General features: G+C 35.3%; 1 protein-coding gene across 1 annotated transcript in view; it reads right to left on the bottom strand.

Annotated features, from left to right (window-relative positions):
- Positions 1–24,078, bottom strand: part of sema5ba (sema domain, seven thrombospondin repeats (type 1 and type 1-like), transmembrane domain (TM) and short cytoplasmic domain, (semaphorin) 5Ba) — a 187,043-nt gene that overhangs the window by 42,788 nt on the left and 120,177 nt on the right. Inside the window, exons 9-12 of the mRNA XM_073845086.1 lie at positions 15,492–15,777; positions 5,746–5,881; positions 5,248–5,455; positions 4,895–5,102 (exon numbers count right to left, since the gene is read on the bottom strand). Coding sequence (XP_073701187.1) covers positions 4,895–5,102; positions 5,248–5,455; positions 5,746–5,881; positions 15,492–15,777 — 838 coding nt within the window. The remainder of the gene's footprint in view (positions 1–4,894; positions 5,103–5,247; positions 5,456–5,745; positions 5,882–15,491; positions 15,778–24,078) is intronic.

The following is a 24,078-nucleotide window of genomic DNA, read 5'->3' as shown; positions in this document are numbered from 1 at the left end:
TCATTCTGATTGAACTGGGCTGTTATATGCTAAAACACTATTTATTTATTTTTAATTATGGTAAAAAATGTGGTTGAATTTAAGGAAAATAAAACAAACATGGTACAGGGATCTTACATGCAAACATAATTTCATATTTACAAATTTAGAAAAATTGTGCTGTATCCTAATATATTTATTACATTTTTTAGCGTTTTAAATAAATGTAAATAATAGGCTATTGTATGCTAAATACACTGGCCATTCAAAAGTTTGGGATCAGTAAGATTTTATTATGTTTTTTTGTAAGTATCTTATGCTCATCAAGGCTGCATTTATTTGATCAAAAATCCAGAAAAACAGTCATATTGTGAAATATTATTTTAATGTAAAATAACTGTTTTCTACGTGAATATATTTTAAAATGTAATTTATTCCTCTTATGCAAAGCTTAATTTTCAGCATCATTACTCCAGTCTTCAGTGTCACATGATCCCCAGAAATCGTTCTAATATGCTGATTTATTATCAATGTTGAAAACAGTTGTGTTGCTTAATATTTTGTTGCAACCTGTGTTTTTTTTTTTTTTTTAAGTTGAAAACAGCATTTATTTAAAATAGAAATCTTTTGTAACAATAAAAACTACCATCTAAAATACTGAGGTCAGTGAATTTGTATTCTTTCTTTTTTTTAAAGAAATTAATACTTTTATTCACCAAGAATGTGTTAAATTGATAAAAAAGTGATAGCAAAGCCTTATATTGTCAGAAAATATTTATATTTTGAATATCAACTTTTTATTAATCAAAAAATCCTGAAAAAAGAATCACAGGTTCCAAAAAAATATTAAGGAGCACAACTGTTTCCAACATTGATAATAAAAAATAAAAAAATCATCATATTAGAGTGATTTCTGAAGGATCATGTGATACTGAAGACTAGAGTAATGGCTAATGAAAATTCAGCTTTGCATCACAGGAATAAATTATATTTTAAAATATATTAAAATAGACGGCAATGATATTTCACAATATTACTGTTTTTTTTCTCTATTTTTGATCAAGTAAATGCAGCCTTGATGAGAATTTGTTAAAAAAACATTACAAATCTTACTGATTCCACACTTTTTAAACGGCATGTTGGGTTGTTTTTGAAATACATTTGAAGTATGACTTACAGATAGCTAAATCTGCTAAATATCCTTGCTAGATCTAAATCCAGAGGATTTATACCATTGTTATATATCTCCATATCTCCCAACCCTAAAACCTTCTCTGTATTAAACTGTGTAGGGCATTGTAAATACACCAGTATGACTTTGTAAAGATACTGCAAAATTATGTGTTTTGTGAAAAGCACTATAGAAATAAATATGGCTTGACTTGACATTCAGTGCTCTATAATATAATACACACAGCCTCTAGAAGCAGCAATCCACCTTATCCTCCATAACTTGATTATTCCTTTCAGTCAAAGCTCAAGGAGAGGAAGCTGACTGGTGCAACAAGAAGTGAATAAAAACCTATGACCGCAGCTCATATGCAGCCATGTCACACCTCTATGACGTTTCATATTAGAGTACGGCATTAATGAAATGTCAAAGCTGCACTGCTGTATTGTGTTCAAAGGTGAATGTGCTCGGGATGTGGCAGAAATCAAAGGGAAAATTACGGATTAAGGATTAAGGACTCTCTTCTCTGGCCTGCCCTTGGAGCCCAGTGTGATTGTTCCTCCCTGCTGGGTTTTAAATAGAGCTAGCAAAGTTCGCTTCCGCTCCATCTCTCACATCTCACCTACACCTTGTTTAGTATTCAGCACCCTCAGCTTTCACCACATAGCCTTGTGTGTGTTTCTGTGAATGAGAGAGAGTCTGCACACATATTGAGAAGTGAAATCAAAGTGCTGACTAATCACCAGCTTGCAGTCAAATATGTTTGCCCTCACAGAAATCCATTCACTCGAGACGGCACCCTTCCTCTTTCCTTTGAACCCTCGTAGTGTCCCTTATCTCTCCCTCATTCATCCAAACCCACACTCGATCTTTCACCTTCATGCATGGCTCGGAGAGAGAGCGGACAGAGCGCTCTATGTGCTTCCTCTGGCAAATTGAGCCTGACTGTTGTCCCCACCCTGCATTTGGAGTGGGAAGTTGATGGAAAGCTTTGATAGAATACACACGGGCTGTCAAACGCCGCTCCTCTTACTGCTTCAGTCACCCGTGAGGAGGAATTTCTTTTCCAATGACAGATCAAGGGTATAATTCCACAGAGGTGGGTAACAAGAGCTCTTACCAACGTGAAAGGAGCCATTCATTTACATCAACCTGGGTCTGCTGTCACCCAACACCTACAGTCTAATGAGAAAGCATGTGTTGCCCCTGAAATCTAAAAGGCCCAAAATGCATGCATCAAGTTGTCCAAATACTTGGAATGGGTCATAATGTTTGATTAGTGAGGATGACTGGTTTATCTAGATGTATATATGTATACATATGTGACCCTGGACCACAAAACCAGTCATAAGGTTAAATTTTACAAAACTGAGATGTGTACATCATATGAAAGCTCAATAAATAAGCTTCATATCGATGTATTGTTTGTTAGGATAGGACAATATTTGGCCGAGATACATCTATTTGAAAATTAGGAATCTGAGGATGCAAAAAAATCAAAATACTGAGAAAACCGCCTTTAAAGTTGTCCAAATTAGGTTCTTAACAATGCACATTACTAATCAAAAACTACATTTTTATATATTTACAGTAGGAATTTTACAAAAAATCTTCATGGAACATGATCTTTACTTACTTTCCTAATGATTTTTGGCATAAAAGAAAAATCAATGCAATGTAATGTATTTTTGGCTATTGCTACAAACATATATACATATATACATATATACATATATATATATATATATATATATATATATACAACAGCGACATCAGCAGGTAAAGTTAAGGCCCGTTCAAACCAAGCACGATAACGATAAAGATAACAATAACGATAACTATATTTGCGTCCACACCAGTAGGTGTCTCTCACCTCCCCTGAGCCCATTGAGTTTTAACAGACTCCCTTAAAGCGTGCTGTGAGTTTTTGGTGGTTAATTTTGTTTGTTATGTCAAAATAGAACTTAAAATGGCATGAAAACAGGATCTGTGGGATTTTTTTAGATTGGTGAAATTTTAAGTAAATCTCTGTGACCAATATTTACTGAGCTTTGATGACTGATGATCTGAAAAATTCAAAAATAATTAAAAGTAAACTATTAAAAAGAATAGCTGAACAAAAGTTGACAAATAAAATATATTGTTATGTGGAGTTATTTTTTTGGAATAAATGTAGAATGCATAAAACACTAACTTGATGAAATTCATACTTGGCTTTAATACATAGAATACTGATTACACTGTTAATGTAAAAATATAAATTATATATTTTTTTTCTTTTTCTGCTAATATAAGTAATGGGGATGTAACAATATCAAAATCTCACAGTATGATAACGATATTTATTGCAATATTAAAAAAAAAAAAAAAAAAGACAGATGAAGTATTGGGAAAAAATGAAAATTTTCGACATTTTAAAGTTAAATTCTTCTATCTAATGCATTTTGAGAGTTCAAAATTAAGAGCTCCAACCCATGTTCTTAACTAAGAAAATTTCTCAGTGAATCCAACTTAAATTTAAAGGGGACTCAACCCTCTTTTTAGTTGTGATTTACTGTCTATAAATTACATTTACACTGGTGTTTTAGGAAGCCAAACTAATTAGAATAAAATAATAATAATTATAACAACAGTGACAGTAATAGCCATATAGTAAATTAACAGCACTGTAAAATAAATGAAAATTAATATTTAATAGGTGTATTATTTTTGCTTTACACTACAGTAGGGAAATTACAATACTTCTTTCTTAATTTCTACAAAGAGGTATTTTGAATTTGGACTGCATTTAAACCACTTGCTGTCAGCAAATCATACGGCCCTTTTAAGCTTTCATTTCAACATAAATGGCAGTAGAGCTTTTTAAAACTCTAGCTTCAGTGAAAACAGGCTTATAAAAACACATCTCACTACAAATATAGTAAATAGTAAATATCTATAAATACCTGCAATCATCTGCTGTGTAAATAAAGCACAACTAGCGGACGTAACATTTCTAAACGCATGTTAAACTCGCAAAACATGCAATAAATTAGTTCACATCATTAATTCACAGTGTACTGATCTGTTTTGAGGTGCTGAAAACACCAGATCATGAGCTGATCAGAAATGCACGATTCATTTTGCCTTTGAAACGTGCAGTGAAAACAGGCTTGATGAAGGGATTAAGGCATTCTGTGCTTTCGGTTTTAGTATAGATACTGTGCTAAAGCATGAAGGACCAACACACAACTTTAAAGACCTTTTATGTTAGAATAAGAAGTTTAAATATATTTTTAAAACTACACTTTTTGCCTAGAAGACCTATTGTTTCATATTGAAGTGACTACGAAAATATCGAGACAGTTTTGCTTTTGCGATATCATGATATTGATAATATCATTACCTCCCTACTAAGTAATGCTTATTTAACCAAGAGCGTTGTGTCTTTAAGACAGCGTGTCAAGCTAAAAATAGTCAAAACCCCTGCAATCTGTTCCATTCTGTTGCTGTTTAGCTGTTTTTGAACCCAAGAGTGCACCTTATGTCAGCGGATCCTAAAAAACATATCTAATCAGGTCATCAATGAACCTAAAATCAGAATAATGATCCAAATCATCCTTGCAGCTAGCTGTTCAGACAATTCAGCAACCTGACGTTTCACACATCCCAAACTTTTGCCAAATTATGAATAATGATGATGAAATATGAAGATTGTTAAAGCTGTTTGCTGCACACAAAAAAAACATGAAATGTGGCACTCACAATTCTGTTTTGTAGCTGGAGCACCTAGCCAGAGGGATCTTCAGCACTCTGTCATTCAGGCCCACAAAGAGAGTCCTGTCACCATGGAGAATCTGAAGACTCAGGATTGGCTCCCGCAGACCAGGAGGGAAGAGCTGCATCTCCTCCAAGTAGCAACCTTGCAGGTTCTTATTTGTGGTTGCCAGGGCCTTAAGAATAGTTCCATACTCTGATAAGTCAGAACAGAAGGCAAAGCATAATTATACACAGTTGTATAACTAATGCCATCTAATACTATTTATATAAGGATTTGGTGCAATTTGCAAGGTTTTTGTACAGAAGAAAGACACAAAAGTTCGACTTTGACTAGTTACCTGTGCCTATGTACATGACATGGTGCAAAGTATCCTGCCCCTGTACAATGTCAACAACCAGCTTAGAGAACCGCACATCATCCTGCCAAACCAGCGGGTCCACAGAAACAGGCTGAACCACGTCATTCATGAGGTAGAGCCGCTGGGCATCCTGCAGACTGCGTTCAGTCAGTCCTTCATTAGGCCCTTCTTCCTCTATGGTCCCACACTGGCAAGTGTCATTAGGGTTAGACTCATTAGTTAGTGTAGAGGTCAAGCAGGGCAGTGCAAATATAAACTCACACAAAAAAACTTTCATAAAAAGCAAACTTCTTACCATGTAATTTTATAGGAAAGTAGACAATAACTGTGAATTACGATGCATGCCGGTACACCCAGCTGGTTTTGAGCAATTACTCTCCCAGTGCCAGGCTGATAGAATTTATCTATTGGCTGTTTGTTTCAGACACACACACAGGGAGAAGAAAATGTAAAAGACATTCAGGGGGAATAATGCACCTGGAAGTTAGGGATGGGGTTCAGGGTTGGCAGCCATGTGGAGCGCGGGTTCTCCTGGGAGCGGAAGGGCCCGTTGAAAGCCTGTGTGATTGCGCTGAGGTTGTACGCGCAAACTGCAGAGGCAGCAATGCTGTTCCTGGATCACAAGAAAGAAAGATGATTAAAATTTAGTACTAAGAATACATGCAGTATGTTATTGTATAAAATATAAATAGATACATAAATACTGGTGATCTGGTTTCAAGTATATATATAGCTGTGCGATATGGCTGTACATCAGCACCTATGGTACTTAGCCATGGGTTATGACTGTATATCAGCAGAGGTTACCATGTAATATTGCATTTAAACAGTTCGACACCACAAGTGTGTAAATAAAAAAGAGACAACAACGGATTGTCTTTAAAAACCCTCTTTTGTACAGAAGTACTTCAGAGGTACTTCCATCCGCCACTTACAGAAAATCACAGTTTGAGAGTTTAACAGAGCCCAAGCCTCCATTACTAATTCAAAAACGTCACTTTAGAAATAATAAAAAAGTAACACTGAGTTGTGTCATTAAAAGCTTATTGTATACTGTGTGTCACTTTATTATGTAGAGTATTATGAAAGCAAAGATGGACTGAGCGAGTGTGATTACCTACATTCATTCTTCAGCTCAATCTCATATTTATAATAAAATATTAGTTTGAATGTTAGCTGAGGAAACAATATCTTTGTCAAACTATCCTTTCATCTGTTAAGGGTGATTTCCGATGACAGCGCTGCTTAGTGCATTTGTTGTCGGCGTCTTACAAGGTGTTGTTGAAAGTAAGCATAACTTCCTTGTTTACAACCCTGTTTCAGTCTCTTTCAATACAAAATTCTTTACTGCTGTCTCACTCACTGAAACAGTCTCTTGTCACCATCTAACGGCAGAATAATGTAACTAAAATCACCATCACAAACACACACATTGTTTTTAATACTAAATACTATTATTTATATAAAGTATTATTTATTGAATAATAATATTTAATAAACAACAACAACAGCAATCATAGAAATTGCTAGGCAATTCAGTCAAAAGTGCAATGGCAGCGCTGTGATATACAGAATTAAAGTTATAAAAAATATAACGTTATGATGCCCTCATCCAAAACTATTTGCACTGGAATAAATAATAGATTATTGAGACCAAAGACTGCCCATTAGATTTACCCAAAATGAACCACTAAAGAGACATCAGAGCCAGTGGCAAATTCCAGAAGATCTGACCGATGTAAGGCTGCTTTCAGCATGTTCTTGAGCGCTGAACGGCCGCTGATGCCCTGGAGCTCACATATCTAAAAACGGTGAAACCTATTTTCAAACAGACATTATTAGAAGTCTAAACTTCTAAATTTGGGTGTCCAACACGACTCTCGCAGTGATAAAAATGGTGAAACTAGCCAATCAGAGTTGAGAACCAGAAATAACTATTAGCCTTTTGTATATTTAATATAAATGGTATATAATATAATATTAAAGATATGCACAATGTTTAGTCATTGGTTCTTCAAAACTGGGTCTGCAGATAAATGCCATTTAACTTGCAAGTATCAGTGCTGTCCTAAAAAGAATTGTTAATTTCTAAAATAATGGCATGTATTTACCAACACAAAGCATACAGATGTTAGCCCTATACACTCCATGGCCTCAAGGCTGCACAGACAGTTAACAAATCTAGAATCCTGAAACAAACATAAAAGTTCATAATCGGTTCAGCCAGGCAGATCTTGCCAGCTTCGTCTGGCATGAAGCATTCTCAAATGTATCGTGACTTAATTAACTCCATCGATTTGAGTGACAGGTGGCCCAGAGACCCAAGTAAGCTGTCAGGAGCAGAGATGAGCTCTGCGGTGAATGGATTGAGGGGTTATTCTTGTTACCAGACTCACACTGAATTTAGTACAGATGACAGTGCGGTTTGAGAAGCTGTTGAAGTGACAAAGGAAGGACAGAGTTTTGTCTTGTTACCCTGAGAAATGTCCCCTGAGCTTTCAGTATGTCCAGAGGCAGAGTTTAGAGGGATGCCAGAAGCTGTTTTTGGACCAGAGCCATATATATATATATATATATATATATACTTAGTCCTATATTTATATAGGACTAAGTATACACTGCATTACTGCTTATACTTAAAACATTATGAGTATGATAAGCAGCAGGTGTTCTACAAGGTCACCTACACTAACAAAGTCTCATGACAAGCTATGTATAGCCCTCGCCACTGGTTGTCCAAGTCTTCCATCTGTGACAGCAGGTGACTATAATGGGTACAGTAGATTGCATAGCTAATTAGATGTCACCGGTTACACACAAGCAGGAAAAATAGCATGGGATCCTTTGAGGTCAACTGAGAGGGTCACTCAAATTGGAAAGTTATTCTTGTTATCCAATTTATTGTTGTGTGCTGTTGAGACCGCACATAAATGAGCAGCAATAACTGTGGCGGTAACGCCGAAGCCACAGACAGATGGGCCCACGGGCAGAGCTCCAGGAGTGGGGGCTTGGCCTGCCAGACGCTGGTGTCTGGCTCAGGCTCTTGTTATGTGGCCTGGTGAGGCATGGACTTGAAGAAGATTCAAGCCTGGTTCTGCAGCTCGACTCTGGGGACTACATATGAGGGGTTCAACATGGAAAGTTAGCGTGGTAAAATGAGAGGCTCTTGGCAGTAAGGCTCAAAAGGCTGGTGCGCAGATGAAACACAGGCTCTAAACCGGTCAGCCCTAGGCTGTGAGGACATAGCAGGCTCTGACAGGACAGCCAATTATCGCAAGCTATTTCTCCGCTTTCACTCTACATTCAAAAGCAAGACTGTGAAACTTTGTTATGAGAAACTACAAGGATTTGTTTTTTGACATTTTACCTCTATAGAGATAGGAAACCACTAGTGAGCCACTTCCCCTACTTCCCTGCTGACTGCCTATATAGGCAGCTACAGTTGCCAGTCTTGGTACATTTACACACAGTTTGATTACATATAAAATTTACACCACATTCTATAACCAAACTAACTCCATTAAAATTTCAGGACTCAAACCCACTAGTTGTCTGTCACATCAAACAGTGCAATCTTCTAAAGGTTTTAGATCCATTTGCTTACTCTTTCTTATTCAGTCATTGTAAGGCTGGTTCACACCAAGGATGATAACTATAAGAATAAAGTTTTAATAATCGCTCTAACTTCTTTAGAATAGAAACAAGTACACCTATCATTTAAATTCAAATTACAATTCAACGTCTTGTCAGATGTGACTGATTCAATTCAAATTCAGACTAAAATTCATAATCGATCAATTAGTCATGGTCACACTATGAGATAAATGTTTTTCTCCAATACACATTGACCAAAAGTATTAGCACCCCTGGAAATTCTTATAAAATATCAATGTATATTCTCAATCATACTCACATTTTTTTAGTACACCAAGGTGACAATGAACATGAAATTGTCCAGCCATGACTAATTGTTTTCTTTCATAGGAGTATAAATAGGAGGGAACACAATCTTTTTTTTTTCTTTTTTAAAGAAATTAATACTTTTATTCACCAAGGATGTGTTTAAATGATAAAAAGTGATAATAAAGAATTATATTATTAGAAAAGATTTATTTATTTATTTATTTTGAATAAATGCTATTTTGATGCAACTGTTTCCAACATTGATAATATCAGTAATTATTAACCATGAATGATATTTGAAGAATCATGTGACACTGAAAACTGAAGTAGCTGAGGAAAAATTCAGCTTTGCATCACAGGAATAAATTATATTTTAAAATACATTTACATAGAACACCATTATTTTTAACTGTAATAATATTTCACAATAATATATTTTTTCTGTATTTTTAAACTGCCTTGATGAAGAATTCTTTAAAAAAACATCTTACTGATCCCAAAACTTCAGACTGAAACAGTTTCTATGGCCAGATGAATCAAAAAGTTTTAAGGGGATGCACAGGGATAAAAAAGTATCCCATGCCCAAATTAAATATACTGCTGGATTTTCAATGTTGTGAGCCTGTTTTTCTGCCGGAGGTTCTGGACATGTTGTTCAGCTATGTGGTATCATGGATTCTATCAAATACCAACATAAAAAAAATATCAAAAACAGACTGCCTCTGTTCGAATTCTTGTAAGGGGGGAGTAGATGGATCAGGACAATGATCCAAAACAAACACCAAAATCAGCACAAAAATGGGTAACTGAGCACAAAATGAAGGTTCTCCCATGGTCATCCCATTCTCCTTACCTAAACCCTATAGAAAATGAATGACGTGAACTCAAGAAGAGTGTACCAACATGGACCTGTGAATTTGAAGGATTCTCTCTAATCTCTCGCCATTTGTTCTCCAACCTCATCAGACATAATAGGAGAAGACTCCAACATGTATTGTAGGAAAACATTTATTTTATAAAGAGATCCTGATGTAATTGTGGCCTTAACTGTACTTTATATTGTCAATGTGTGAATGTAGTCTATAAACACCAGCCAAAATTTCACTAGAAAATGTGACCCTGGACCACAAAACCAGTCATAAGCAGCACTGAAAATATATTTGTAGAAAGAGCCAAAAATACATTGTATGGGTCAAAATGATATATTTTTCTTTAATGCCAAAAATCATTAGCATTTTAAGCAAAGATCATGTCCTAAGAAGATATTTTGTACATTTACTACCGTAAATATATCAAAACTTAATTTTTGATTAGTAATATGCATTTCCAAGATCTTCATCTGGACAAATTTAAAGGCGATTTTCTCAATATTTCGATTTTTTTGCACTCTTAGCTTCCAGATTTTCAAATAGTTGGCCTATTCTAACAAACCATAGATCAATAGATTATTCAGCTTTCACGATGATGTATACATCTCAATTTCAAAACAATGTACCCTTATGACTGGTTTTGTGGTCCAGGGTCACAAATGAGGAGCTAAAAATGAGCTTGAGTACAACAGCAAGTGCAGTATATGCATGTTTGAGCAAGGTTTATAGTATACATACATGCATACATAAAAATGCATAAATGTGCTGTCTGGTCAAATGATGCAAACCTCAGCTAAGTCACGCTGACGTTTATTGCATTTATGCTTGTGCAGATGTGACTTTCACACAGATGATAATGCAGTTTTAAAGACTGTTGAGGTGTGTAAAAAGTAAAGTACAGAGTTTGGTCCTATAACCCTTTGGAAAGTCACCTACTCTAGCAAATCCCATGACACGCTCAGTATAACACGCAACATATGGGAATGAAGTCTTCTCACTGTGAGAGCAGATGACTTCGGAGCTTTCCAAGAGAGACGTACAGTAGATCACATGCTTATTTAGATGAAGTCATGTTGAGTTATGATGACAGAACCGTCAATATGACAAAAAAGCACAGGGTCATTTGAGGTCATCTGAGAGGTCCATAAAGTTGATTTAGACATAAAGTAGGACAGCACTCAAGGGAAAAAAGGAAGGAAAAAAAGAGAAATGCATTACTTCAGTGTTTCAACTTCAGTGAATACCTGCATCTCAGCAAAAAAAACAAAAAGCCAACTCAGCAACCTTCCACAGCCAGGACCGAGGCAAGATTATTAATAAATATTTTTACAGCATAATATCTGCCCTTGTGAAAAACGTGCACTTGTGCATTTGTTTAAAAAGAGTACTAATTATTAAAATCATATAGCTCATACCATCTGTGTGTACTTAATTATTTTGAAACAATTCCTCTTCTTCTGAATATTCTATAGGACTTTTATATTTAAATGCAATATTAAAAACTATTATTAAATATTAATATTATGTTAAATATTTAAAATTAGGTATATTATACAATATTTATATTAAAAGTGTTGTGTTTGGTGTACCAATTTTACAATGCAGCGGCATAACATCAGTTTCAGACTGATGAAAAACAACAGAAAGCACAATCCCTTAATACCATCGCCTCCATACATCTACATAAAAGAAATATGCACAGAATAAACTCGAAGCGAAGATTCCTGCTACGAGGTACAAAAATCTCATTTCAAGGTGGATTTTGTCTTGCTGCATCACAGTGAGTGAAGAGATGCACTTGGCTGTTATTCTGTATTTGTTGTAATTCAGGCGTGAAAGTGTGTGTATTCATGATAGACGTATTCATTCACACCCACAGATCTGTTTTCCAGAGAGCTTGTCTGTCATCATATTAACTGCCAAAAGGTCTGTTCTACTCAGTTAACCTGCAGGTGATTGACAGAAATGAGGGTGATAGCTATTCCTTAAAAGAGTTAATTAAAAAAAGCAGAAAACAAGACGACGCTTCAAAATCCTTTGAAATGTGTTTACATAAACGTTTCCTTCTTCCTCATACCAAAACATATGATAGGTCACAAATAAGAAAAAGTTTCCAGTCAGCCATCACCATCACAAAATAAACCCAGAAAGGGTCGTCAGGAGTTTACAAATTAATCCTACATTTAATTAGATGTGAACACAGAGACCACTGAGTGATACATGACATGTTGCATAGCTACAGTACAGTATGTTTGCCAAAGTCAATTATTCATTAAATGGCCATTATACAAAAGATTTGATCACCAAATGCTGTGATTGACCAATCAGAATCAAGAAAGCCATGTAGTAAGTTTTAAAAAAGCAACAAGAGAAAGAGAAAGTGATTTTAGCGATTGCAGAAAACCAATTTAGAAAACTGAGGTGAATTCACTGCCAAGTGCAACCTCTCATGTCTTACTGCTTTCATAAAATGGTGAAACAGCATTTTAATAAAACATTTCAATGTTCAAGTTTATGAAATTTATGAAAAACAATCACCGTAAAACAGCCGAGGAGCCCATGGCAAACAATAAAAAGCTTATACAGTTCAAGTCAATAGTTTACATACACCTAGCAGAATCTGCAAAATGTTTATTATTTTATTAAAATAATATGGGGGATCATACAAAATGCATGTTATTTTTTAATTAGTACTGACCTGAATAAAAGGATGTTTACATATAGTCCACAAGAGAAAATAATAGCTGAATTTACAAAAAAAGACCCTTTACATACACTTGACTCTTAATACCATGTTGTTACCTGAATGATCCACAGCAGTTTTTTTGTTTAGTGATCGTTGTTCATGAGTCCCCTTGTTTGTCATGAACAGTTAAACGTCTCGCTATTCTTCAGAAAAGTCCTTCAGGTCCAGCATTTTTGTGTATTTGAACCCTTTTCAAAAATGACTGTATGATTTTGAGATCCATCTTTTCACTCTGAGGACAACTGAGGAACTATTACAGAAGGTTCAAATTCTTATCGATGCGCCAGAAGGAAAAACGATGCATTAAGAGCCAGGGGTGTAAATTTTGAATGGAATGAAGATGTGTATAATTTTTCTTATTTTGCCTAATTATCTTGTTTTTAATTTCGTACTGCCTTTTAGAAGCTACAGAAGATACTAACACGTTCCTTAGAAGACAAAATAAATTTTGGCCTGATCTTTAAATTTAAAAAGTCTTCACCCCCCGGCTCTTTCCTTCTGGAGCATCAGTGAGCATTTGAACCTTCTGTAATAGTTGCATATGAGTCCCTCAGTTGTCCTCACTGGAAAAGATGGATCTCAAAATCATACAGTCATTGTTGGGTTCAAATACATAAAAATGATGAAAAACCAAAGATTTTTGGTACCTGAAGAAATTTTCTGAAGAACAGCAGGCAGTTTAATTGTTCAGGACAAACAAGGATGATCATTCAGGTAACAATACAGTATTAAGAATCAAGTGTATGCAAACTTTTGAACGGGGTCATTTTTATAAATTCAATTATTATTTTCACTTGTGGACTATATGTATACATCTTTTATGTGAAATATCTTATTCAGGTCAGTACTAACTAAAATAGCATGCATTCATAATACATTTATAAATACAAAAAAACTTGCCTTAAGTAGCTTTTAGACGGCTGTTAAGCTCGGCATGAGGACATATACTGTTTTGACACCTTCAGCCAACTCAATGAAAGTACATACTCACGCTGCCAATACCTCGGGACAAACTACTACCAACACTTTCGGGCATTTTTGGCTGCTCTCTTGCATTCTGTCTCGCTCCGCTCCTCCCATGCCTGCCCTCCCTGTTTTGCAGCCCCAAACCCCAGGGAGCATTGCTTAAGGTGTTCAATTTACCACAGACAGATGGAGACTCTGTTGTTCTGATTGCATTACCATATTCCGTTCCTACTGGGCCAGTGAGTGAAAGGGGACAGGAAAAGAGACAAAAAAGAAACAGAGATAAAATGAGGGAGAACGAGAGAGAAATATAGGGAAGGAGAGCAAGAGCTGGAGAGTATTCGAATTTATATACTGCCATACTACTTGCTGTATATCTTAAAGACAGCTTGCAGTATGCATACTGTCAAGTAGTGATAAAAAGTAATAGATAAAAAGTGGACGGCAAGATATGAATATAACGCACAAGTGTTTGATGATGGTCAGGAAGAATTAAGATTTCATTAAAAAGATCTATTTAGAAAGTCTGTGACAGCTGCTGCTGGCGCCATTATTAGCTGTTAATTTATAATGTTATTAAGTTCATATTCTTAGCAAATACTTAGCAAAGTGACTTGCAGTTAGGGGAAATATATACTTGTTAATCTATTACTAATTTATTTTCTTGTTCTAATTTGTAACTAATTTGTATACTACTCTCTAAGGCCTTCTCACATTTCTTAAATGCCAAAACAGACTTAACCTGTTAAAGGATTAGTTTACTTCCAGAATAAAGATTTCCTGGTAATTTACTCACCCCCATGACATTCAAGATGTTCTTGTCTTTCTTACTTCAGATAAAAAAAAAAATTAAGGTTTTTAAGAAAAACATTCCAGGATTTTTATCCATATAGTGGACGTTAATGGGGACCAACAGGTTGAAGGTCCAAATTGTGGTTTCAATGCAGCTTCAAAGAGCTCTACACAATTCCAGCCTAGGAATAATGGTCTTACCAAGCAATACGACTGGTTATTTTCTAAAAAAAAAAAAAAAAAAAAAAAAAAATGTGTATACTTTGTAACCACAAATACTCGTCTTGCACTAGTTCTGTAATGTGTGTCCTCAACTTCATGCATTACATAATCACGTTGCAAATTTCACACACAGTTGATCATCTGTGTACTTCGGTTCAAAAAGATAGGGTAGGGTGAAAAACTCTCTATTTCATTTTCTCCTTCAGCTTCAAACTTAACACCTTTTTTGTAAAGGGCATTTGACTTTCTTTGCAAGTTCACTTGGTAAACACTGGTGAGATTTCCAACGTGACTAGTGCAAGACAAGCATTTGTGCTTAAAAAGAATATAATTATTTTTTATTTTTTTGTAGAAAATATCTCATTTCACTAGATAAGACCCTTATTTCTCAGCTGGGATCGTGTAGAGTTCTTTGAGGCTGTATTAAAATTGCAATTTGGACCTTCAAACCATTGGCTCCAATTGAAGTCCACTATATGAAGAAAAATAATTTTTAATAAATAATGAATTAATTTCTTTTCGACTGAAGAAAGAAAGACATGAACATCTTGGATGACATAGGGGTGAGTAAATTATCAGGAAATTTTAGGCCACTCTCATTCATTTATGAATGACACAATCTCGTAAATGATATTTTCAATCCAAATGAGCCAAAATTGAATAAAAAAGTCAATGACACTCAGACAAAAATATGCTGACACTGTATGTTAGATGACTAAACTTACACGTTGGTGGTAAAGATGCCATAGATGAGATCCTGTTCGGGCAGATAAAAGGTGCTCTGTAGCTCATTGTAGTAGAACGGGATCTCTCCCGACCGTGAGCAGTTGAGTCGGGCCTTTGTGAAGGTGGTCCACGTGTCCTCCAGCAAGAAGCGTCCTCCTATGTCGTTCTTACACACCCGTGCCACCCGTGAGTACACTGTCTTACCGCAGTCATGCTCCACTGCGTTTTCTCTCAAGAAGAAGAAGGTGAAAAGACCCACGTCATAAGCCGAGATGAAGTGAGGCTCTGAAGGAGAAGGAAAAAAGCGTGGCTAAACACCTTACAGGCACAACAAGCATTTCAAATGAGTACATCTATAGCAGGACTCTCAGTAATGCAGCATAAAGCGTTTTTAATCCCAAAACAACAAGCAAACTGGCCTGCATCCCTGTTCCTTGAATTTCTTAGTTCCACTCTTTCTTAATATCCGCTTATGCCAGCCTAGGACTGGAGCAGAAAACTGTGTGCACATGCAAAAATTATTCTGAATGCAAAAAGCTGTCCTGTTGGTCCAGGTGGCCCTGGTCTGGATTGCATTAGTCAGAGTTAATATCGCACACTCTGAATAATGCCTTACCCCCAAGGCCTGTTTATTCCCCAGCCCATCCAGTAATGCATGCCACAGATATTCACCTGTAAATAGGCATGACTATAATCACTGCTGGGGCCATCGCAGCAGTTTACGAGAATGAGATTACTGTTACGCTGTGAACCCCAGGAGAGGCATCAATGGCCATAACTGTTTTTGATTCAATTTTAAACACAATAAATACCAAATCTCAGGGGACACAGACTCCGCTCAGAAACCGCTCAGAGAAAACTCTACATGCATAAGGAAAAAAAACAATACTGCTCTATTTGCATGAAATGACTGGAACAGAACGATACAGTCAAAAATGGACTGGAGCTTTGTGCATTGTACCATGTGCTTGGCCGCAAAACACAATTAACAGCCCACACGACTTTGTACTATGTTCAATTTTTTCATTTGAAACAACACACATTTTGTATGAGAAACAGACAGAAAATGATTTGTTACAATAACCCTAAATGAAACTTTTTTGTATTTCAGGTTCATATCATGCTTTTTAGAGGGAAGTGTAATTACTCTGGTATGTAAATATGTATCATGGTATATATTTAGTTTATATAAATTATAAACTACCACTCAAAAGTTTTTGGAAAGTAAGATTTAAGTTTTCTGCTCACCAAACGTGCACTTGTTTGATCCAAAATACAGCAAAAACAGTAACATTCTGAAATATTTTTACTATTTAAAATAAACTGTTTTCTATTTGAATACATTTTTAAATGTAATTTATTCCTGTGATCAAAGCTATATTTTCAGCATCATTACTCCAGTCTTCACTGTCACATGATCCTTCAGATGTTTTTTTATATATTAATTATCAACATTTAAAACAATTAAGTATTTTTTTCAGGATTCTTTGATAATAGAAAGTTTTTTTTCAAAAACATAAAGTTTTGTAACATTATAAACTATACCATTTTTTAAAAGAAATTATAGAAATGAATACTTTTATTTAGCAAGGATGTATTAAATTATTCAGAAGGGATAATAAAGACTTTACATTTCAGATAAATGGTGTTCTTCTGAACTTTTTATTCATTAAAGAAACCTGAAAATCTACTCAGCTGCTTTTAACATAAAAATAATAAATGTTTTTATGAGCAGCAAATCAGTATATTAGAGTGATTTCTGAAGGATCATTCGATTGGAGTAATGATGCTATACATTTAGCTTTGAAATCACAGAAATAAATTACATTTTAAAATATATTCAAACAGAAAACAGTTTCAATTTTAAATAGCAAAAATATTTCACAATTTTACAGTTTTTGCTGTTTTTGTAACCATACAATGGAAATACTATGGTTTAGATATATACTATAAAAGTATCATGGTTTTTAGACAAATTTAAATTAACATGAAACACAATGTAAATACCTTACTTATGAATATGCACCATGGTATACTACAGTGTAAATCTGGGTCCAAAAAATGTTGGGATGCATTAAAATAATTGAAAGTGAAAGTAAAAGCTAGTAAAAAGAGAAAAAAATACCATGGTAAAATACCATCTGCTTTTGACCCTGTAATTTAAATGTGAATAAATGATGTCTGATGATAAATTTTCACTGACTTAAAAAAAAAAGTACTTTGGCATTATGGTATTTTGAATATGGTATTATGGTAATGGCACATACTTTCGGAAAAAAGTATTCTCATGCCTTTTTCTCATGTTTGCATTTGACATATCTGGTACCACATAAATACATTAGTATACAGAGTCATAAATTACTGTGGGCTTGTGGCAAAAATGCCACCAAAATGAACAAAAATAACAAATAAATTTAAGATAAAGGGGCAAAAATGTCCCTGCACAATTACACAACGTATTAATTCTGTCGCGATTAAAGTGAAATGTAAAAATTAATAAAAAGTGTCAATTTGCGGAATTAAATTTAGCATCAGATTACTTGTACATGGCTTTTTATTTTTATTTTTTTGCACCGTCGAGCTTTAGGAATTCATTAGCCAATCAGAGGCACTTAGATTAATCAGCGCTGAAAATGCGCCAATCAGAGGCACTCAGATTAGTCAGCACTGAAAACATAAACAAAACAGCGTACATATGATGTAAATAAAAGATTAATTTCATAGCTTCAGTAATTATAACAGGAATTTTTGCATAGCTTGTGCTAGACTTGGCTAACATCATGGACCGACATGTTTGTCTGTGAAGCCAGAATGTGATGCCCAAACAAAACAAATGTTTTATATTGTTTTCTGTATTGATATTAATAATCATTTTTACAATATAAAAGTCAACAACCTACAATAATGATTCTTGTCATATTATTTGAGCTCCTGTTTTTTACTTCTATAATTTAGATACAATTTTAAACAGTCTATTGTTATTGACAACAGTTTAAAATACAGATTAAAGTTATTGGGTAAATTTAATTACTTGACACTAAAGACAACATATCGCCATTACCCTCGAATGCCTCCTCAGAGTACCCTTGGTACATTTTTTGAGCAGTGAACTTTAAAAAAAAGATTCAATTCTCTGTCCAGATGCATTCACAGAATTGTTGTTGTGATCAAACAAGTAATTCTCTAGCTTTCAGTTTCAATGAGATATCATAACTACACTTCCACACAGATTAGGGTGAAGAAAGTGGTCAGAGAGACACAGTGAATACCAATACTAATGCATTCAGCACTATAACAATTACTTCTCAGCGACTGCATGAATTCAAGAAATGGGCAGGGTGTGAGTGTGCTGATTTGTGAGAGACAGAACATGACAAATGGTATTTTCCTTCCAACGTAAATACTGCCCAATTTCCACACCGCCACTCCATCAGGGGTCCCTGTATGTGCGCGTGTTTATCTGCGAGCCGCAGTCAGGGGAAAACACAAAGCTGGGAAGTGAATTACGAGTCCCAATAAGCACCAGAGGAGAGAGGCATGTGCTAATAGCCACGCTGCTGGAGAAAATGATATTTCTCACTGAATCAGAGCTGTGCTAAAACAATATCACATCTCACTTTGGGTACGACCCCACATGGGCTCAGTGTTAAAAAAAACAAAACATTTCCAGCAGCACTTGCCACGACCGATATAATAACAGTCCGGATGAATTCAATTGTGGACCTTTGAGGTTTACACTGTTCTTCACTGACCCCAAGCTGAGAAATACGTTTTTAACTCACACCTCATCTCAATCGAGTCCACATCCTGCTAACACACATGATTGAAAAGGTTAGTGGTTTTATTTTGGCTAAACTGAAAAAAGCTATTTATTGAAGAAAAATGGTATTCAGCTGTGCAGCTATTAGCAAACATTCGATAATAGCTTGGGGAGAGCGGGGCACAACCTAACTCTTTTTGAATTTCGCGGTTTATGTAAATCCACGTGGGGTTCAGAGTACAATTTTTATCCACGTTATTTTCACACTTGTCTGTAAATATGAAACAAAGTGATATATTTGTACTAGTGTATATGTTTTTCGTTATTTACCTCAAAAGAAAGGAAGTGAAACGTGACAACATGCCCCGTAGGTGGGGTACAATGTAACATCTGAGGGGCATGTTGTAACACGACCATATGGAAGCTTAAAATGTTATCTGATCGAATTAAAAAAATAAACACAACAAACTAAAATATTTTGTCAGTAAAATACATGTGTTAACTTTTTCAAATGAAGTAATGACGTTTTAAAAAAAAATAAAAATGATCTAATTTTGGAGTTTGACAATGGACACATTGCAACAATGCTTTGAACGGTCCTGATCGCAACACACAGCTGTACAGTAGTTCAAAACAATGTGGACAAATAAATGAAACACATAGACATTCAGAAAAACACTCCAGTCTCTCCACACACAGCTCTCATAGAACACGACACAAATAAACCAGCCAAAATGCTTTACATTTCTTGAAATAATAACTTCTGAACATTAAACATTGATTGTCAGCCTTTATTCACCTGTTTCTTGTGGTTTCTTATCAAAATCCTTAGAAGTAAATAGTGTAAACTGCACCGCTAATGTCATAGAATAGCATAGTTTAATATCAGCGGGGCATATTGTCACACGGTGTTACAACGTTCCCCATCTGCGCCACTGGAGTTTAAGCATTAGTAAACTAAACTGAGAAATAACAAATTGGAGATTAAAATAATAGCAGATTTGTCTAATTTTAAATGAATACTAAAAACTGAAATGAAAAGTTTACTTCAGCCAGAAATGTACTTTTACTATGGTAAAATAAATATTCAGTGATATCTTCAAAAGCCTTTTGAATTTTGGCGCTCTTTGTTCTCTGCAAAGTGTTGCTATGGCAACTAGTAAATACCGTAAATTTGGTTATGCTAGCGTGTGTGGAAATATTTAAACCATGTTTGTTACAATTAACCCCGCGTTAGGTTGTGCCCCGTTCACCCCTACTACAAATAATTATTTTTTAGCTAACACACAATTCTTGATTTACTTGCATGTTTTACTTTAGCCTGAAAACCTGAAAAAGTCATATTTGAAGAGAAATGTTGTTCAGTTGTGATACTTTTAGCAAACCACTCGATAATGTTGGGGAATGTTTTTTTTTAGCTAACTTTTAATTTATGTTTTACTTTCATGTTTTACTTTGGCTACCCTGCTGAAAAAAAATCAGCTAAACCATTCTAAGCTGGTTGGCTGATCTTAGCTTGTTTAAGCTGGAAGCAGCTGGTTTTAGCTGGTTGTTCCAGGTGGTCTTCCAGCTTGACCAGCTAAAGAAGTGTCCAAAACTCTTCGAAAATTATCTGACCAGCTAAGACCAGGTTGGATGACCAACTAAAACCAGCCAACCAGCTCAGGGTTTTTCAGCAGGGTACCTGAAAAAGGAATAGTTGAAAAGAAATGTTATTCAGTTTGTGATTCTATTAGCAAACCACTCAATAATGTAGCTTCCGATTAACCAAATAGCTACTTTAGCTACAAATAGCGCTTAGCTAACTCACAATTCAAGTTTTACTTTCATGTTTTTTTTTTTTTTTTGGCTAAACTGGAAAAAGGCATATTTGAAGACATATTTGCATATTTGCATATTGCATATTTGAAGACAAATATTACTCAGTTTGTGATACTATTAGCAAACCACTCGATAATGTTGCTACCCATTAGGCAAACAGCTACTTTAGCTAACTCACAATTCATGTTTTACTTTGGCTAAACTGGAAAAAAAAGGCATACTTGAAGACAAATATTACTCAGTTTGTGATATTATTAGCAAACCACTCGATAATGTTGCTACCCATTTGCCAAATAGCTACTTTAGCTAACACTTTCTTTTAACTAACTCACAATTTGTGTTTTAGTTTCATGTTTTACTTTGGATAAACTGGAAAAAGGCACATTTCCCTGTTGAAAAAACCAGCATATGCTGGTTAGGTATGTTATGGTGCTGGGATGCCTTTGTCCTTTGCTGGTTTATGCTGGCCCTCAGCTGGTTTACGTTAATGCTGGCCCTTTGCTGGTTTATGCTGGCCCTTGACCAGCTAAGGACCAGCATAAAGCAGCAAAGGACCAGCATAAACCAGCTAAAACCAGCATCCTAGCACCAAAACATACCTAACCAGAATATGCTTGTTTTTTTCAACAGGGTTGAAGACTCAGTTTGTGATACTATTAGCAAACCATTCGATAATGTTGCTACTAGTGATGCGCGGGTCGTCTCATCGCGGAGTAACCCGCGGGTCGGGTTGGAGCGGGTAAAGAAACTGTCACTTTATTTGCGGGGCGGGTTGGGGCGGGTCATTAAAAACAAAATAAAATAAAAAAATCTATGTATGTTGCGTGCAATTCAATTTAAAATATTATTTAATATTTGGGAATATCTATTTTCTTATTTTATTAAGTTCTTTAATAAGGTTATCAACACGACACGACACGACACGCAAGCGCTAAGTAGCTCCCGCTGCCAGCCATAAGCGCTTCAAGCGAGCGCACATTCAGCTCTGCTGGCCTGGTGCTGGAGTCGAGGCGAAATAGATTAAACCCCGGTACAGTGGATGCCATTCTTTTTTTGCACAGCGAACGTAAAAACGCTAAATGAACATTTCCGTCTGTTAAATAAAGCAAAAGTTTAGTGGTTATTTAGCGTAGGCTGTAAACCTATACACATTTGAAATAAATAAAAAATGTTTAGCCTAGACGAATACAAACGCTGCTTTGTAAATGTTGAAAATGTTTATCATTATCTACAGTGGTGTAGTGGAGAGCATACCCACTTTATCAGGCGGCTATGCGTATACCTATTTTTAAATCTTCTCTGATGCGCATTATTCAGTAGTGTGCTGCATTAGCCAAAATCAGGACAGTCAACCACATTCAGTCATATGTGAATAAATGTACATATTCGCTAAAAACACCCAATAAAGACAGTAATGATGCAGTCAGGGCCGTGGCGCCGGCTTGCTTTGAAATGTATTTGATGATTAAGCCTGATGCGCCTGCGCCCGAAACAGTACATAATAACGAAAACAATACCTTACAAATAAAAAGAAGCAGATTTTTACGATCAGAAATTCCTTAAACCAGCGAACCCCTGTAAACTTTTCAGTCCAAGGATCCAGTAAACGAATGCGTTCAAATAGAAAGTTCAAAACGAAATTCATAAATGAAGCGTAGGCTATACCCACTTTTCTTCCAGCACCACTAACGTTACACCACTGATTATCTTGTTATTAATATGACAAGATTTATGGTTCATATTCATAATCGTATGTTGTCGCCAGTTTACAGGGCGATGTTTCCAAGCACTTTCTGCCTGAAATAAAGGCTGTTTTCATTTGGATTACAGATTACAATGCCTAGTATGTCTATTTAATGGTCGCGGGTGCGGGGCGGGGCGGGTTGTAAAAACAGATACAGTGGTGCGGGGCGGGTTGGGGCGGGCCAAATAATTACATAAAAGCGGGACCCGCGGGTTGAAAAAAACCCCGACCCGCGCATCACTAGTTGCTACCCATCAGCCAAATGGCTACTTTAGCTACAAATAGCTAACTCACAATTCATGTTTTACTTTGGCTAAACTTAAAAACAGCATATATGAATTTAAATGATATTTAGTGGTGAATCTATTGGCAAACCACCTGATACCCATTGCTACCCATTAGCCAAATAGCTACTTCAGCTACAAATAGAACTTTTGGTAACACTTTCTATGAAGCCCGTATTTATAATACATTATAAGGGTATTTCTAAGGCATTATAATAAATGCATAATGCATTATAAAAAACCTTATAATATGTTATATCATCTCATGAATAATCGTAACAGCAATTATAATACTTTATAATACTTAAGTATTTGAGGTTATAACTTTTAAGATTATGATTATTTATAACACTCAATGGACGCCGTATTACATCTACTTAATTTATAATGGACTATAACATATAACATTTATTTTTTACATGATATTACATTTTATTTTGATGGTCCACTTAGTCTATTTACTATAAGCTTAAACTTTCCACCTACATTTCAACTAACACTCCTTAGAGTATTAGTAGACTTAGGTTAAGGTTAGGCTAGGTAGAAGGTTCACGTACTTGCAAAGTTACCTATACTATAATTTAATAGTTTATCTTTTGGGGAAACATCAAAATTTAGTGTTAGCATATATTTAGCATACTACTAATGATAATTACTGCTAGCGGACATGGAGTTGCAGAGTTACTTATCAAAAGTTGTCTAAAGGGTATCATCAAAATAATCAAACTGATAATACAAATGTGTCATTACACATTCATCTGATCTGATGCCTGATCTTAGGGTTCTTTGGGAAATATTATTATAATTACTTATAAGTGGTTTTTGTATGCTTTAAGTAAAGTGACATGAGTAAAATGGCAAGATATGAGACTTATAATACGTTATAACTATGAGGACGTAATTAATGCTCTTAAAAGCTATAACCACAAATAAGTAAAAAATATAATACATTAAAACTGTTCTTATGAATACTCATG

This window comes from Garra rufa, chromosome 8 (genome assembly GCF_049309525.1).
Source record: "Garra rufa chromosome 8, GarRuf1.0, whole genome shotgun sequence".
In the NCBI taxonomy this organism is placed as follows: domain Eukaryota; kingdom Metazoa; phylum Chordata; class Actinopteri; order Cypriniformes; family Cyprinidae; genus Garra; species Garra rufa.
The sequence above is the reverse complement of the archived record's forward strand: the minus strand, read 5'-3'. Positions and strand labels throughout refer to the sequence as shown.